The following is an 18,564-nucleotide window of genomic DNA, read 5'->3' on the forward strand; positions in this document are numbered from 1 at the left end:
ATCAAACATTTCAATCCCATGCATGACCATACACAAAAGAACTACATAGGAATGGACATAAAATGGAAGGCAAAAATGTTAATTGCTCAGATAAGGACCAGCTCACATCAACTCAAATGCGAAACAGGGAGACGGATGATACCCAAAGAGGAATGGGAAGATAGAAGATGTAGATATTGCACCCAAAGGGTGGTGGAGACTGAATGGCATTACAACATGGAGTGTCCAACCTACAATGACATTCGGATCAACTATGTTGAGACACTAAATGTAAACACCTCAAGTAACCTATTTGACGAAGAAAAGATAAGAGTTGCAGATTTCCTAATCAAGATACACAGCAAAAGATCCAAGATGCAGAAGGAGAAGGAGGTTTAACAGTCATAGTATTTCATTTGGATTTGTTCAGACTTTGCATGCCACTTTTGCTAGTTGTCCGTGGATACCATAGGCCGTTTGGCCTCGTGGACATTATTAAATTCATTCACTCATCCCAACTAAAAGTAGAGGTTTCTATTGGTCTTTGGTTTGTCCGAGATTGTTGTTGTGTTCAGATTTTCCAGTTTAGGCCCTTGGCAAAAGCAAAAAATCAAGATGATTTGAATCCATTACAACAAGATATATCCAAAAGGAGGTCAAATCAGCAATCCGAAGCATGACCCATCATGACAAAGAGAACGTACAACAAGCATAACCCAAGCCATGGGTAAGCTTGACAAGATGCAGAAATGGAGTTAAGCTCTCATAGAAAGGTGGGGTTCAAAGTGAATCTCCATAGGCTCATAAGGAAAGAGGCGAGCCACTCAAAAGCAAGGAAAGAGACCAGTTCCATGGTAGTGCAAGCACTACCCCAACTCAACCACCCTTAAAAGCAAAATCCAAGGTGAATATTTTTCCAAACAAAATAAGGGATGGAGACAACCTAGAGAAGGCTTGCCCAACTATATATATATTTCAACCTTCAACAAGTAAGTGAATGAAAAAACTTCCTTTGTATGCTTTAAGCTTTCTAGCATTCACTCATTTTGTAGGAAAGTCATGCCCATCCTTTGGTTTTGAAGAACTTTACCATTTGTCGATAAAAGGGAGGAATTTGGGAAGTGGATAATGAAATCACCTTTTTATCCTATTTGTTAAGAATCACATTATGAGATTGAATCCAATATTGTAGGGAAAGAGAAGGACAAAGTCTATAAGAAGATACCACCAAATTTTGGAGGCAAGCAATCCAATAGGACTGATCACTTAACATCAAGATGTGCCAGTGATGGGTTTAACTAATTGGTCAACAAACACCCAAAACAGAATGAGTAAACCTATATACTACGTACCCGGAGAAGAATGTGTAAACCTATATACTCTATCTAGATTAGGAATCTCAAGGAAATGTCATCAAAAACTGTGAAATCTTTGGTCCAACAGGACAAAACCAAAAAAGTGTTCTTGACAAACCCGACAATTCATATTGGCTCAGAGATGCACAAGTTAACCAAAAAGAAACCTTGGTCATATTTTTGGCTCAATTCAGCATTATACTACATAGCTTCCAACGACAGTGGACGTGGGATATTAGTATATTCTTTAAGGGAATTTGACCCACACAACAACCTACCAAAGTAAAATTTCCATGGAATCTACATCTAATAAAGTACTAAAAATTGAACATGTGTACGTGTAGTAGAAGTTTCATCCTTACCTCCTGACACACCTCCATAACAAACTTCTTCACATTCTTGAGAGCCCTTGTGCTCACCAGCTCCCATAACATTAGTTAGAAGTTACTTAGAACTTAAACATTAGAGACTGATAAAGATAGAAGGTGATAGAAATAACAAAAATAAATAAAAAGAAAACCTAGCAGAGCTCCTGCACATATGCCATTCTGTGGAAAATATTAGTACTAACAGATGATATTCCTGCCTTTGCAGTAGAGGATCTAGAAGGCCTCGTGAGAAGATGTTTTCCCTTCACAGTATAATAGGGTCCATTAGTACACCCCATGGAGAAATAATCACAATATAAGCAGTTATTGAAATTGAATAAATATGGTAAGTTAATTGAAATCGTTGATTAAAACCCCATTCCCAATGGAATGTTGATGAACATTCAATGACACCTATCTAAGATATATGTTTGGTGATGGACATAGTCTGTTTCTAACCCTAAGGGTTTAATATGATCCTTAAATATCATCCACTTTTATCTGAGTAGGCTTCATTTTCATGCTACCAAAGAATTGCAGAATTATCATTTCCACGCACACACACACACACACACATATATAAAGGCACTGTAAAATTCTTTCCATATATAAATGTATATTTATGGATAGATAGATACACACACACAGACAGAGATTATGCATACACGATGTTGTCCATATACCATACCCTCACTTGTTTAAGCATGTAAAATGGACAAAATAATGTTACAAGACTATTAAAAATGATAAATATATAATTAAATGAAGTAACATACTTTTTGTAAATAATATGAATCAAGAATTCATAATGGCAATTATCTGCCAGACGGATAGTAGTCCATGAGCATGTACATGTATATTTGCAGCAAAATGATAATTAATCTAAAATAATTCTCATATAATTTTAGCACCTTCCTAATATTATTTTCTACATTTCAAGTTTAAGCAATGGGAAAGGGCTTATATATTTTTGGAGGGGCAATTTTATTCACGTACAAATACACAGGTTCCTGCACATATGCAACATAGATTGAGGACTAGATCACACAGGAAGAAAATGAACATATATTACCTTTTCCAATTTGTTCTCCCAAAACAAGGTCTTTCCATAATATTTCACAATCTGCTTCAGAGCTCAGGTCAGTTTCCCCTATTGCATGTGGACAGCTGCTGCTATCATCATTAGTGATATTCTCATTCAACATACTTTCGGTAGGCTGTCCTTGCTTCCTCTCATTCCCAGAGCCTTGTAACAAGCATTTGTCTCTTTGGATGTGTTTCCTAGAATCACCACCATATCCCAGCCAGTGTCTTTTGAAATCTTTTTCATTAGATGAGGATTCTGCTTTTCCTCCAATAATATTATTCAGTCCTGATCTTTCCCTATAAAATTCACCTTGGTTGCAATCTTTAGATATGACCTTAAGCTCAGACATTTTCTCCAATCCTTTTTCTTCAAGTTCATTTTCTTTGCTGGTTGTTGGATCCAATATGGTTTCAATATGTCTGGAACTAGTCTTCAGACTACTTCTCGGAGGGTTGGGTCCAATTCTCAAGACAGGGAGTGATTCATTCTCTTCTAACTTTGTACTGTAAAATTCATCCTTGTCTGTTGCATCCTCGCCAAGCTGACAATGGAGTAGTTTCTCCTGTTTAAGTCCTGAATATATCTTTGATGCCTGTAACAATTTGAAACCATATTAGTGAAGGATGACACCTTGCTGATGTCACTGAATTTTGAATCCATTAATTTAACATTTGAAGGAAGTTAGTAATGCAATTGGTTTTCAAGTGCATACCAGTTTTGACGAACTTGAGCAAGCACTCTCTTGTATTCTTTCTGCATCACCAGTGCTTGGGTCATTTTTGTTGCTACTCTCACCTGGCAATAGCCTTGACAGCACCTCTGGTTCCTACACTTGGAATCAAATAGACTATCATAAACAAGCAATGTTAAGCAAGATGCTTCTCAGTTGCATTTATCTAAGCTTATATGGATGCAAGTATTTATGTTCAGAAAATATACAGGTTTTGGAGATGGACTGGCTTGCAAAGATCTTTGGTCTATTTTTTGTTGGATTTTCGTTGTCATTCTAAGTTCATTGTCTTCCTCACCATAGATGAACTTGGATAACAGCTTGGAAGGCTGCATATTGGCTTCAAATAAAATTATGAGAGGAACCAGATTATACTCTAATGAACATAGATGTTTAATTAATCAGTCAATGAACACAAAAAAAAATGCTCCTAAGGAAAAAAAATATTAAAGAATTTGTTCTGTTGGTATTCTTACATTAGTATTTTCTTGATTTAAGCCAACATCACTTCCATATTTGGCTAGAATATTACTGCCGGTTTCTTCAATGCACAAATCGGATAAGGGTTTTGCTGCCTACACCAGAATTACAACAATGTGCTATTTAAAAAGAAAAATGTCCAAAATAATATGTAAGACAGTTATACAGTGGATTACTTAAAACAATGTTGTTTATCAACCTAGACAATTCTGTACATCATATGGTTTGAATAAATACAATATCTGCCGATTGTGCTGCATGCACAGGCCCATGTTCTCTTCCAAGATGACTAGCAATTGCACTTTCTGAATCAATCTTAATCTGAAGAGAAGGCAGGCTTGAAGGATCGCCTAATACCTGGAAATATTCATGGGATAACACACCATATTATGAAAAATGGCTCCTGATTAAAAGAAAATGAATTGCTCATTCTCAGATGCTGCAAAAAAGTTCTCTCTTTGGTTAAATCTAGCACATGTAAGGCTTGCTTTGCACTATTCTGGTTAATTTGGCTGGCTTGGTACCAACTAAAGCATTAAGGCATAACACTTGCACTCAGCAGAGTTGGATGAGTACCACTTTTGTGAAGGCCCCCACTTGAGCACAGTCTTGTCCCAGTCCTTCATTGTACTTATAAGCTGCATGAAGATCAGCATTTTCCTCCTCTATGTTCAAGCATGATAACATTTTTTTAACCTGTAAAATTGGAACACAGAATGTGACATAAAAACCTCAAAAGTAAATTGCAACAAAAATGCTAAGTACATGCAGAAAGCTAATGCATTTATCTGAACTTGTCAGCTAATTTCAAATTGGCCTACTTTCAAACTGCTACGACATACAATCCAGTTGACTTGTTAGATTCCTGTGGAAATTCAGCTAAGGCAACCTGTCATGAAGAGCAATCCCCTGGGCTTCCCTAGGGGAGTTGAGGAATTTTAAGCAAAAGTTGGCTATACAGGTTAAAGTTGAGTTCAAGATGTTTCCATAATGAAGTTGAGTAGTTGCCCCTTGAGGCATAGATGCATATTTTTAGTGTTTTTAGCTTTCAAGAGGAGAGATTTACCTTGTATCTTTATTATTAAGTTCTAGTAACTATTTGTTCCCTGAATTAATGTAAGATGCATTTCCCCAAAATGAAATGCACATTGAAGAACAATTTGTTCACAAATGGCAATGACTGCTTCATACATACCATCTTTAATATTGTAGATGTTTTACGCAAAGGCTGTTTCTGTTCAACCTTTGGCTTGTCTAAGCCAGGAAGCATTGCCGGGCTGTAGCCAAGGTTCTGCCTGCCACATGGATTGTAGCCAGAAATGCAAATATTATTGGCATTTCTGAAGACAAAAGCATCACTCGACACGGTAATCACACCTACAACTACACCATTCTCATATAATGGTGTGTCCGTTACCATTGCTGTAAATATCCCACCTGATTTCTTCTTTAAAGGAAATAGTCCTGCCCATGACAACCCCATACATAACCTTCTAAGAATTTCCTTAGCAACATTATACTCGCTCTTGTCAACAAGCAACTCAATAAAATCCTTCCCAAGAACTTCATAGTCTTTCCATCCATATAGAGCTTCTGCTGATTGATTCCTGAAACATCAAATCAGATTGTTGCTTCAAATCATCAAAGATGAAGAGGTGAATGCCAATACAAGCAAGCAGAAGGAAACAAACCAGATTAAAAGTTAAAACCTGGCTATCTTATCTCAGATGATTGAATCAGAAGTAGGCCATTACTCTCTACCTCTTGCAATTCAGATTGCCTTGAATATATTAAACATCAGTAAAAAAAAGTTATGTATCAACTTATGTCTATGTTGTAATGCACCCAGTGGACTCAACTGGCCACCGTTCTCTATTGTAAAAATTGGCAGGCCCTAATAGTGCTTCAATAATAATGCTCAATACTATTGCTGAACATAACATCAGAATAGAGAACGAAACCCATTCCTACATCAGGTTGTGACAAAAGAAAGAGGCTTATCATTATTTCAGGTTTTGCAATCAAGAAAAAAAGCTTCTGACTGTAAATATTAGTTTCATGCTCTTAAGTTGTGATAAATCGTATAAAAAAAGGGTCTTCACTTTTTCATAATTTCCTATTTTACTGATGTCATCCCTTAATACAAGCAATTTCTTTGACACATTGTATATAGCTTAATTTTGAAGGGTTTGGAGTGATAGAAAAAGTAGAATGGACCAATATGTTAATACATATCGTTTCCAAGGAAACCTTTGAGATGGTTATAAAATACCTATAAAACAAACCAAGTCTGAAATTTATAGAGCTTGCAACTAGATATTTGAATATACTATCTAAATGCCAGTAGACTATGAATCAATATTATCTGAAAAACAACAAACATCACATCTTGGCTACCAACAAAGAGCATTCAATATGAACTCAAAAACAATGATTAGCCTACAAACAAAAAATGCAAACCAGACTCTAATAATAAGTTCATAAGAGGTTCCTCTAAAGGTAAAAACCAACCCTTCTAAACCCTCCCCTCCCACCCCCCACCAAAAAAAAGGAACTTTTACAATATACAGTAAAGGATTGAAAGGTGGCCAACATACAACAGGAAATGATTTTAATAGAAATTCATGGTGGCCATAGGAAATTTGCATTAACTTATAAATTGGTTGGTATTAAAATGTCCAACAACAAGGTGGAATTTTTGGCCTTCATCCTAGAACTAAAACTGACAATGCTTGGAGGATCAAAGATCACAGACTTTTGTGGTAACCCTTTAAAGGCACTTGAGTAAAATAGGTAATCTCCTAGCCAAAGGCACGGACATAATTCTCCCTCAAATGCTTCAAAAGCACAGTTTGAGGAGCAGTCCGTAAGACTAGTCATGCTCTTGTTATAAGGGGAAGCCACCTTTGACTTATTTATAAAAATTTATATAACAGGACTGAAAAGAAAGATGGAGATGAAAACTTCACTAACAATTGTAAGCAGTTCATACACTACCTGAAACATAAAGATATCCTTCGGTTTAGGTTTGGAAGCACCCTATGCAAAACCCACAATAGTAAAAATTAAGACACAATACTCTTCTTATACTTCTGTGCAACAAAAGCACTACATTTTTGGCTTAAGGATTCTTCACTCAAACCCCCTATCAAAGACGTCGTTCCTAACCAAGGTAGTTTGTTGGAAAATGCAATTTATGATTTATGATACTTCCTAATTCCATGTCTTGGATGAAAATGATTTTGATGGTTAAACAAGAGACTTGAAATATGGTATGAAGCATCTGGTTCCAAAATTGCTATTCATAAGCCCTCTATTTTAGGCTGGGATAAAATTCCTTTGATTGTGTGGTGAAAGAGGTTTGGAACTGGGTCAGGCCTAATAAAATTGTTAGCGTTTAGGGATCCCCTTCTCTAAAACCTTCTTTCAAGGCAGTGTGGCAATGAGTTTTTGAAAAGATCAATAAGGTGACAAAATGGCCGAGAATTCTGCTCTCAGAGGCTGGAAGGTTTCAGGTATGCCAGAAGCTGTTGTCCTCACATGGCATATATTATGCTTCATGTAGGATCTTTAATAAATGTCATGTTGATCATTTGCATAGAATGTTTGGATATTTTCTTTCCTTGGATAATAAAGGTACTAGAAAAAGACAAAAAATATCTCGAATTTTAAGGAACTACTCTCACAGTCAAATGGATCTTGAGGTCCATTGGTGGAAATGAGCCCTAGAAGTGATGGATGGCAATAATATTGTGAGTAATCTTCTGAAAAGTAACCCTATCTGGAAGGGTATTAAGCCCTTTGATCTCAAATTTCATTATTTTAACTGAAATGAGAAATCCTATTGGTTAAACCATCTTTTGTTCCCTTTAAAAGCCCTAGGGCAAAGTATTTAATTTTTGGATGGCTAGGTTTCCATGTTTGACATTGAGTGCTAAGTCTTCAAGTAGTCAACATATTAGAATCTCTCATTGAACAATAAACCTGTTGTGACGTATTCACACATCGCCCCATTGCAAATGGGGACCCCTGCTTTTTGCTTTCTAGGGTTTGTTTTCTAGGTCTTTTAGGGTTTTGTCTGTTAGCCTTTAGCTTTCGAGTGTTGCCAAGGGGATCACCTGGATAGCAGGTTCTGCTTGAGTTAGGTCAAGTTGGTGAGTGATGAAGTCTGGAATGTCCTGATCCTGAAATTTGGCTAAGTCTGGAATGTCCTGATCCTGAAATTTGACTAAGTCTGGAAAACTGAAGAATCCTCCAAAAACTAGATTTTGCAATATAACTCCTGGAGGTCTGAAACCACTCTCAAACATCCTGAAAGTATATATGGAATATAACTTAAAGTATAAGTATACTTAAATGTTATATTCCATAAAATTATCCTGACGGAGAGTCTAAAAATGTCAAATTTCGCTCCTGACCCTTCCAGAGGGTCCAAAGCGAATTTCACTCCTGACCCTTCCAAAGGGTCCAAAGCGAAAATCTCCATAAGACATTCTAGTTTGACCCAAACTTAGAACCAACTCGTTCCCAGGCATCTTTGAGGGCAAAACACTTGTTTGGATGGAAAAATGTGAAAATGAAGTCAGGATTTTGGCCAAGATTAGGAATTTCACTCCTAACCCTTCCAAAGGGTCCAGAGCGAAAATCAACCTAGGATTCATTTCTTGCCTTATTTGACCAAATTTTGATTTGCAAGGCATTTTGAAGGGAAAAGTGGACATGTTTGGACTTTGGAAATGTTTGAAAACCTTGAAAAGTGACGGATTCTAGCCAGGAAGAAGATTTCGCTCCTGACCCTTCCAGAGGGTCCAGAGCGAAAATCTTATTTGAGCTTATTTGTCACTAATTTTGGCTAACTTTTTTATGTGCAAGGTCTCTAGGAATGAAGATTGGACATTGTTTGATACATTTGAAGACTTGGAAACATGCAAAATGAAGAATTTTGGACAAGGAAGGCAATTTCGCTCCTGACCCTTCCAGAGGGTCCAGAGCGAAATTCCTCATAATCACATTTTTGGCCTTCCTTGGATGTGAGACTTTATTCCTAGCATGATGAAAGATGAAAACCTACCTTGCAAAGAAGTTTCGAGTTGGAAAAATGATGATTTTTGGTCAAGGATGAAAATTTCGCTCCTGACCCTTCCAAAGGGTCCAGAGCGAATTTTCTCAAAATCACCCTTTGCTATCAAGTTTTGCTAAGGCAAGTATGGGATAAGGTGAAAATAGAAGGAATTGAGCCCAAATGAGAAAAATCGCTCCTGACCCTTCTAGAGGGTCCAGGGCGAAAATTCTAAAACCCATTTTTCCTCCAAAGTTTGAGCAAAGCTAAGCCTAGGCATGGGTTTAAAACAACATTTGGATTGCCTTAGAGTGGAAATGGATCGCCATGAATGTAAGTTTTGAAGCCAAGGAAGAAATTCGCTCCTGACCCTTCCAGAGGGTCCAGGGCGAAATTTCCAAGTTCTCCCCTTTTCTTGCAAAATTAAGACAAGATCATGCTATTCATGATTTGGATAGGAGAGAGGAGTGATGTTCTTTGCCTTAGAGGGGATTTCAAGTTAAAAGCATGAAGAAATAAGCTTAAAACTCAAAATTCGCTCCTGGCCCTTCCAGAGGGTCCAGGGCAAAAATTTGAAAATCCCCTATTTTGCCTTGCAGGAGCGAACCAAGCTTGGATGGAGTGAAAGAAGAAGACCTTTTCCTAGCTTTGTAAAGTGGATTGAAGTTGAAATGATGAAGAAGTAAGCTCAAGCAAGAAAGATCGCTCCTGACCCTTCCAGAGGGCCCAGGGTGAAATTCACATTTTCACCTAATTTCCTCATAAAAAATTGAAATGCAAGACTTGATTAGGTCAAAACAAGCATAAGCTCGCCTTCCAGGAGATTTTGGAGTGAAAGAATTGAGATATTCAAGACCTAATTGGAAAAATCGCTTCTGACCCTTCCAAAGGGTCTAGGGCGAAAATATCAAAAAAAACTATTATTCAACCTTGTTTGATCGAGTCTAAGGCAAATTGCAAGATTGAGAATACAAAGACATGGAAATTTGCAAATATTGGTTGAGAAAATTTCAATTTTATCAAGTGAGCAAGTCTAGACAAGGGGTTCAAACCATCACTTTGGATATCTTGATGCTTAAGGAGTCTTGATCAAGCTTTAACATTCCTAAGCTAGCCTATAGCCTTTCATTAAATTTGCCTATTTTAAGACATTTGGAAGACTAAAGCAAATTCGCATAAATTAAGGCATTCATAATTTGATTAATTAAATTCTAAGCCTTAAAATAAATGAAAAATCCACCTTTGGGCCTTGAAATTAATTTTAAAATTTTAAAAAAATAAAAGGTGAGCGCTCAAAAGCATTTATTTGCTTTTACAAGCAAGTTGGCCTCCTTTTAGGTGGGATTTTATCTTATTTTATTATTAAAAACCTAGGTCGGCCTCATGGTTAATTAAGGTGAGCGCCCTATATAAGAGAAGGGTGTTGTAGCAAATGCAAATCATTCCTTCTTATGCGAATTTAGAGGAGCAGATTGGAGGAGCGAAATCCAACAGGTTGGAGGCTAAATTTCCAGAATTTACTAAGTGTTGGAGGCTAGTGAAGGTGACGTTCTTTTGAAGGTTGATCAAGACATAATTCATCCAAGAAGGCCAAGCAATTCAATCCTCATCCAGCAAAATCCGGTCTTCTTTCATCATTTTCCAAGATTTTATAGTTAGGCTTTCAAAGGAAAAGGTATGAAGAATCATATTGAAGTTCTTATTCAAGATTTATTTTGATTTCATTGCCATTAATTTGAAAAATTAGAATTCTGGATTTATCATGTCATTTCCAAATTAATATCTTAAATCATTTTCTTGGAAGATCCTAAATTCTATGCTTTAAGGTTTGATGCTCAAAGACTAACTTTAATCTTTTGTGTAGGCATCAAATGGCGACCCCAGAGTCGGAAGATCAACTACTTGGCGGACCCTCATCAAAGAAGATCAAGTCAGGACAAGGCCGACCTCCTCCCGTCTAGCATCGACAAGGATGGCCTTCTTCGATCAAGCATCATTAGGAATAACCTCTTCCAGTCCAACATCATTAAGGGCGACCTTCTCCATCAATCCTCAAGTCCAGCCTTTGAAGGAAGGCATCACCAAATTGGCATCAACCAAGTGTTAGATAAGGTGGCATCCCAGTCATCACTCCTCCGTTCGGATTGGTCCACCTCAGCATGTCCAGATTCAATGTACCTGACTCATTAAAGGTGGCACAAATTTCGACGTACCTACCCCGGCTATCCATTGGTCGAATATTCCAGAGAAGACGTGTCCAATTAATACAATTATTTCATTGGTCAAAATTGAGTTTGTTGTAACAAACCCTAATTAGGGTTTTCATTGTAGAATCTTGGCCATTGATCTCAAGTTGATCTTAGCCATTGAATTGTATTAAGGGCACTATATAAGCCCCGGCTCTTCATTTTGTAAAGGCTAATAGAAGGTAGTTAGTCAATAGTTGATAGTAGGTGAATAGTTAGCTAATAGTGAATAGTCAGTTGATAGAATAGCAATTAGAGTAGAATAGCAAGAGAAGGCAAAGATTGTTGCCAAGATGTTGTTGTAAAAGACTTGTAAAACTTCATTCGAAAAAATGGTGAAATCTATGGGTCGATTCAACAATTTGCATGGTCTTTATACTTCTCATATTTGATTTCGTGTTATTAGATGAGTGGAAGAAATGTGTTTGATTGATGGTGAAATTCATATGTCCATACTACTAGCAGTTTGTTGATTGCAGACTTGCCTTGCGTAGTCAACTGGAATCATTCAGCTTAAGCTTAACTTCAATTGTCGATTCTTCATTGATATGCATCAACTTGATGGTGTCTATACCTATGGCGATGATCTGAACATCATAAAGCTCTCCTCCGAAGATCGCACTAACCTTGTGGAGATGGTCCTAGGATGTCAAAACAAGACTTAGTTAGAATTTCATCAAAGATCATTCATTGATCCTACATTCTTAGTGTCAGAATTAGATCATTTCCTCGACCTCGTCCTTTTTCCTTTTTTTCAAATCTAAGCCAGTAAAATCTTGTGTTCCAACAATATTCAAAGCAAATCAGACGTTTAGGTCGACAAGTGTAAGTCCCCTTGTGATTCCAGCAAATCACATCATACCACAGAGAGCTTATCCACACATAGAGATCCTATAGCAAAGAACCTTGAAGTCATCCCGATTGATCCTTTTCGCGACATCTTCAGCATTCGGAGACTTTAATCAAGAGAGGATAAGGTACCTTTTGGGTATTTTATTCTATGTTTGGTGGTGTACAAAATACACATCAACAAAACCACATGCTAATATCATAGGGTGTTATACTAGACGTTGGTAGAAAGGGCTTTAATAACTTTTATAACAGATTTGACAAAAGAAATTGACTTCTTGGGACTGTCCACTTGGTAATCTTAGAGGTTGTTCTACTAGACATTGGTGGAGAGGGCTTTAAGAATTTCAATAACGGTTTTCACAACAGAAATGGATCTCTTGGGTTGAATTGAGCCAATGAATCATCTATAGAATAATTGATACGCTAAGTATTACGTGTTCTTTCTTGATGAAAATTTTGAATTCTCCTGCTACAGAGAATTAAGACTAAAATTTGGGACAGCATTATTTGGATCAAGGACACCACTATAGGAAATTTACTCTAAAAAACTATCGGAAAAGTTAGCATGCTCGCATGATGTTTGTATTGTTTTCAACAAAAAATGGTCCCTGGCCAATCCTCTTAGAAGATAGAGCCAAACAAGTCTTGTATTTGGTGGTTGTCATTGCAGCAAAAGTTTTTTGTAGGATCATTTTTATCAGAATATTTTAATATAGCATGACAAACAATGGGGAGCATCTAATGGGAACATCCTCTAAGTGGAGGCCTCAAGAGTCGCCAAAGCATCTACAACGTCCCTTGTAATATCCCCAGCAGACAAACAGTGATCCTATTCTGGTCTTCAGTTCTGTTGATTTTCTGATTTCAACAGTGTGTGGTCAGGGATCCATAACTGTCAATTAGTTTTAACAATATGAATCTACTAATTACGATAGTTATTAATCTTCAACTTCCATTATGTGGCATGTATCTGACGAAGTGGAATCATACAACACAGTTGCTTCAACATCTAGGGAACTATCCCATATGCCTTACCTGAAATAAATGATTCGAGGATTGCTAATCGAACTTGTTGACTGCAGCAACTTTTGTTGTCTCATAATTTCCATCTCAACGTGGTGAAATGTCACTTGTAGATTCTAGTCGGTATTTTGAACTTTGAGCTCATTTGTAGTGGATTACCATTTTTAGCTACTATGATATTCAAAAAAATTCAAATCATAATGTTTACAATTTAACTAATGGTGTTGTTTAATTGCTATAACTTAAAAGCCATGAAATTCCCACAGTCCATAAGTCCATAATATTAGCTTGAAAATCTCTGGACTAGACTATATGACTATTCTTCTTCACGAATGTTTATTATTGATCAACGTCAGTTTTGTATTGTGTTCTCAATTCTAAATTTTATTTTTTTTGAATTGTGCATTTCATGTAAAATATATTCCTCATCCATCCTTTTGCTGTCCTGGAAACCTTTTTACTTGTGCCCCCTTTGACCCCGTCCTGGAAACGCAAAGAAACGGTGGTTTTTAACGTATCATGATGTAACATCATTTCTAGGGAGTCAATCCCACTAATATCAACTAAAATCTTAATGACCATGGCTAGAGCTTTATAAGGTTTACAATAATCCATTTCTATAACTGTTTAGATTTAAAATAAGACTTTTAAATCTTCATAGATTGTCATGGTTAAGATTTCAGAAATGAATTTTAAAGGTTATGATTGTAAACATGTGTTCTCGTTCCTAATGCATGCTACAAGAAATTTGTTCTTTCAGTTTGTGCATATTACAGGATGTCTACGGAATTCATGCGAGTTCACTCTAAGCTTAGCAATCATATCAGAAGAGGTGCGTGTGAGAGTGAGAGTAGGTGTGTGTGAGAATGAGAGTGCATATATATATATATATATATATATATATATATATATCTGCACCATAAATTACCAACTTACTCCAGAAGACTCTTCACACAAAATATTTATAACACGATATAAATCAGAAAGAGAATTTTGTTTCTCATGAGGAATATAAATCAGTAACAGAATTGTGTTTCTTAATATGAGCAACATTGAACCATTTGAAAAAATTCTGGCTTGGTTTTACCTGTAAATGAAAAGAATAGAATGGGAATGGAGAACGCACCAAAAGGTGATCTCCCGAGATGAAGGTGCGAACAAGAAGACAGCATGGCCCATCAATTGCAATATTCTCAAGAAGGGATTGGGATTGTTAATAATCTGCTGATGAATCCGCGCAAGCGTTTCGACATCCTCTCGCAACTCCGCATGACTGCGTTCTAACTCCTCTACTCTCCTCTCCAAATCACAAGTCACCTGCAACTGCATATTTTTGTGCTGTTGCTGAGCCATCTCCGTCTCCTTTCCACCATAAACCTAAATTATTCTCCCCGTCTCTTTCAGCATTTTTATTACAAAATTTTGCCGCCTCTATTTTGCCATGTAACCTGACACGCCTGCTCCTATCGCGTGTGAATTGAGGAGTTGGGGGTTTCCTAGTGGCTACACCTACATTTACCTTGACATTAAACCAAGAACTGACGAGGTGGCACGTGACATGCTCGGTGGCTTCTGCCCCCGAGGCAAGTAAAACAAAAGGGGTTTCTGAAACCAGATAAGGGAGACAATGCACCGACATGAAGCTCTTCGCAAAGCTTTTCCATGACATGATGTAAGCCAGCTGTTGGTACCCGTGCCCTGCCAAACAATCATTCACCATACATGTTTGTTTTTGAAGGATAAAAGCGATTATATTGGATTAAAGAACCAAGTTTAGATATCGGCAACATAAAGGCTGCAGGAGAGGCTCTGCAAGCATACTTTAGAGAAGCCCCCAGTATAAAGGCTGCAGAAACCCACAGCAATGGTAGTATCAGGTGATAAAACATATGATGATGACAAAAAGCTGAAAATAGACCCATAGTGGTATCAGAGTCCTGTGTGCTCCAAAACCTGGAACTGAGATTCAACTGAAGTGATCTGAATTATAAGATCTTTGAGACCAGATATCTGCTTCATTTGCAAAACCAATAAACGAGCAAGCATCTGAAAATTCCAATGCAGTATGGAAGTTTAATTATCTATCTGCTTCATTTGCAAAACTAACAAACGAGCAAGCATCTGAAATTCCACTGCAGTATGAAAGTTTAATTATTTATAAAAAATACTTAAATAGAACTCTATGACTGAATTTAAATGACCCCAGAGGAAGGTAAATGACAAAATAGGTGGCCCTCACCTGGTTTGATGGAGAGAAGCCAAATATTTTATCGGTCAATGATTGCACCGAGTTCAAGTGCACAACATTTGTAGCAATGGCAAAAGATTGAGAAAGAATATTCAAAAGCATGTAGGGTCCACTTTGGGTATGAGAAATCAGACCTAGAATTTGACGGTCTAGCCGTTATCCACTTTTGCTATTTTTTTCTATATGATACTCTAAATTATTAATAAATTATAATGGCTAATATATATTATATAGTATTATTATTTATAATATTGATATATTATTTTAGAATATTTATTAAAAAATATAAATATATTTTGAATATTTTGAAATGGAAAAATATAATTGTTTCATAATTTTTAATTTTTTTAAATAATTTATTTTTTTTTATATGAATTTAGAAATTTGTTAAATTATTTTAATATAAATTTTTAGAATAGAATTTTGTCAATTTAATTTTTTAAATATATTTAATAAGATTGTATTAAATATGAATTTAGAAACTTTGAAATATAAAATTTAAGGATTTGACATTTATTATTAGTAAATTACTAATTATTAATTGATTAACATTTAATATTAATATGTAATATATATGATTGTATAATGTTTATTATATATATGTATTAATTTAGAATCTTTTCAAAATATAATATAATTGTAAACTAAAAAAATTGTATGAATTTAGAAACTTAATAAATTTAAGATTTTTGCATATATTACTAATTTATCATAATTTTCCTATTTTTTACATTCTTTTTATCCATACAAGATATACATGTGTAATATGAATAATGAAAAGACAAGATTCTTATTTCTTTACAAGAAACATCTACATTTTATGTATCTTCAATATGTTCCTTGTTCATAGGTGAAGCTTAAGGTATACACTTTGTAGTTCATACAATTATGTTCCAATTCTTTTTATTCATCAATGAATTTATGTATATGTAATTGTACTTTGTTTATTTAAAAAATTAAGTGAATGTAATTTCAAAACATAGTCAGGTTGTAATATAATTATTTTATAAAATAATGTTTTACACAATTAATACATTGGTTCTTGTTTAGGTACTTCAAAAATATGTCTTCAAAGAAAGAAACAAGCTACCTTGGAGAAATGTATAGGTGGACCCAAGAGGGTTTTAAAACTTTTGGTGATTCAATAATAACAACAAGAGATGCAGCTAGAGTCCCTGTCTTTTGCCAAAAATCTAAGATTTGTTCTATGTTTAAAATATTTTGCCAAAATAAGGGATTCATTCTATGTTTAGAACGTTTGACTGACACGGGGGAATAATTGATTGCAATGTAGGAAATAGTTATTTTCTAATAGATCACTCTTTATTAAATACTCCCCATCGAGTCTTATACTGGCATTGTTTTGTTCATGCAATGGTGGTAGCATACTATTAAACACGCTTATCTTCTCTATCCTACTTTAACATCTTTCAACATTGTCAATACATCATAAAAGATGGTACATATTAATAGTCTATATTAGTATCTTTTATATGACCTTCCCATGTTGCTATACTTAAAGTGCATAAAAAAAAGTTAAATAAATCTACAATCATGCATGTTATCTACACTTGGTGCCATCAAAATCCAAGTAAGGAGTAGAAACTAAAAACAACAAAATCCCTTTAAGCTAAATTATTATGTTATTTAACAAAATTTTCAAGCAAAAGAATATAGAATCACTTCGATAAGTAAATATTTGATAGAAATATCCCCAACTCTAAAGAACAAAATATAAAAAAGGTGGAAAAATGAGGTAACACTGAAAAGATTACATAGAATGTGATGTTAACTCCTGCAGTGTAGTCAGGCTGCAGTTTAATGGCTACATTATAGTAGCATGACTTGTATGCCTTTAAAGACTTGAACCCACTTCTTGCATTCATTCAAAGATTATTTTTTTTAGCAATATTAATGAATCATTGTAAAATGTGAAAGGGTTTGAAGGCAAGCATAAGGATCTTAAAATAATCAAATGATTTCATGACTGCCTATCAAGCTAGATAGTTATTTGAGATTGGTCTTGTGACATTATTTCATGCTCAAGACCCAAAAAATTGTTGAAACCCTTATTTAATTTCATAGTACTATAATGTGAAGGATACGTTGTTACTGATACCTCCTTGCATTTTAGAGGAAATACAAATAGAAATGCAACTACAAATATAATCCTATTGATGAGCATCATGACAAAATGGATTATCTATATTATATGTACAACAAATAGTTGAGGCTCACGGAGACTAGAATGCAAAGATTGTTACCTTATAGAGATGAAGGATTTAGCATGTACATTAAATAGATAATTGAAATGGGAACTATATTCAATGAGATGGAAAAAATCGAGTCAACTGGTCTTCTTTCCAATCCACATGCACCCATTAATCCTCTACAATGCAAGGTAAATTTAATAAGCATGGGCTTAAAGTCGAAACTATAATAATGGGAGCAACATACTTAAGAAAACATTTTATCTAACTACTTATTTGGGGAAATAAAGTACATTGTGCATTAGTTTTGGGGTAATAAATTAATTAGCATTGTATATATTGCTACAAACTTGATTTGAATGTCTACTTTGTTCTTAAAATACGTTTAGAATTTTTATTGGAGAATAAACTCGTTCCACAATTTGTGCAAGGTGTTTGACAAAATGCCAAAAAGAAATTTTATCACATGGAATGCACTTATGGGAGGGTATTACATAATCGATTCTTAAAAGAGGCACGAAAGCTCTTTGAGAAGACGCCTTAATGAAACATTGTTTCTTAGAGCACCTATGCAAAAAATAGGTATGTTGATGAGGCAATGGAGTTGCTTTAAAAAATGTCTGAGAAAAATAAGAGTTCATGGAATGTAATGATTGGTGGATAAGCACAAAATGGGAAATTTTAAGTCTTTGAAGCTTTTTTGACAAATGTAGCTAATTGATTTGAAGTTAAACTCAATTACCTTGCGAGTGTTCTTCCTGCAAGTTCCAACTTGACTGATTTTGAACATAACAAGAAAGTGCATGGGGATGTTGACCTTTTTTCTATCAACCTAAAATCCAATCTAAGAAATTCAAAGTTTTTGCATAATCTGCATGTTATGCACGCCTACATAACTTGTGTGTTATGTGCACTGTATTGGCAGCC

At 35.4% G+C, this 18,564-nt stretch overlaps 1 protein-coding gene across 10 annotated transcripts in view; it reads right to left on the reverse strand.

The window, feature by feature from the left end:
- The window catches only part of LOC131066764 (uncharacterized), a 196,802-nt gene extending 181,480 nt beyond the window's left edge, over window positions 1-15,322 (reverse strand). For 5 of the 10 annotated variants that reach the window (XR_009371581.1, XR_009371580.1, XM_059216704.1 and 2 more), the window contains exons 1-8: window positions 14,267-15,322; window positions 5,195-5,606; window positions 4,576-4,695; window positions 4,237-4,356; window positions 3,996-4,094; window positions 3,729-3,848; window positions 3,502-3,615; window positions 2,775-3,381 (exon numbers count right to left, since the gene is read on the reverse strand). Coding sequence is in view for 8 of the 10 variants with exons in the window: in XM_059216704.1 (XP_059072687.1) it covers window positions 2,775-3,381; window positions 3,502-3,615; window positions 3,729-3,848; window positions 3,996-4,094; window positions 4,237-4,356; window positions 4,576-4,695; window positions 5,195-5,606; window positions 14,267-14,532 (1,858 nt within the window). In the remaining 2 variants the exon portion in view is untranslated. The remainder of the gene's footprint in view (window positions 1-2,774; window positions 3,382-3,501; window positions 3,616-3,728; window positions 3,849-3,995; window positions 4,095-4,236; window positions 4,357-4,575; window positions 4,696-5,194; window positions 5,607-14,266) is intronic. The other 5 variants (XM_059216703.1, XM_059216708.1, XM_059216705.1 and 2 more) reach the window with 5 other exon arrangements.
- Window positions 15,323-18,564: the final 3,242 nt, after the last annotated feature.

The sequence above is a fragment of the Cryptomeria japonica genome, chromosome 2 (assembly GCF_030272615.1).
Source record: "Cryptomeria japonica chromosome 2, Sugi_1.0, whole genome shotgun sequence".
NCBI lineage: Eukaryota > Viridiplantae > Streptophyta > Pinopsida > Cupressales > Cupressaceae > Cryptomeria > Cryptomeria japonica.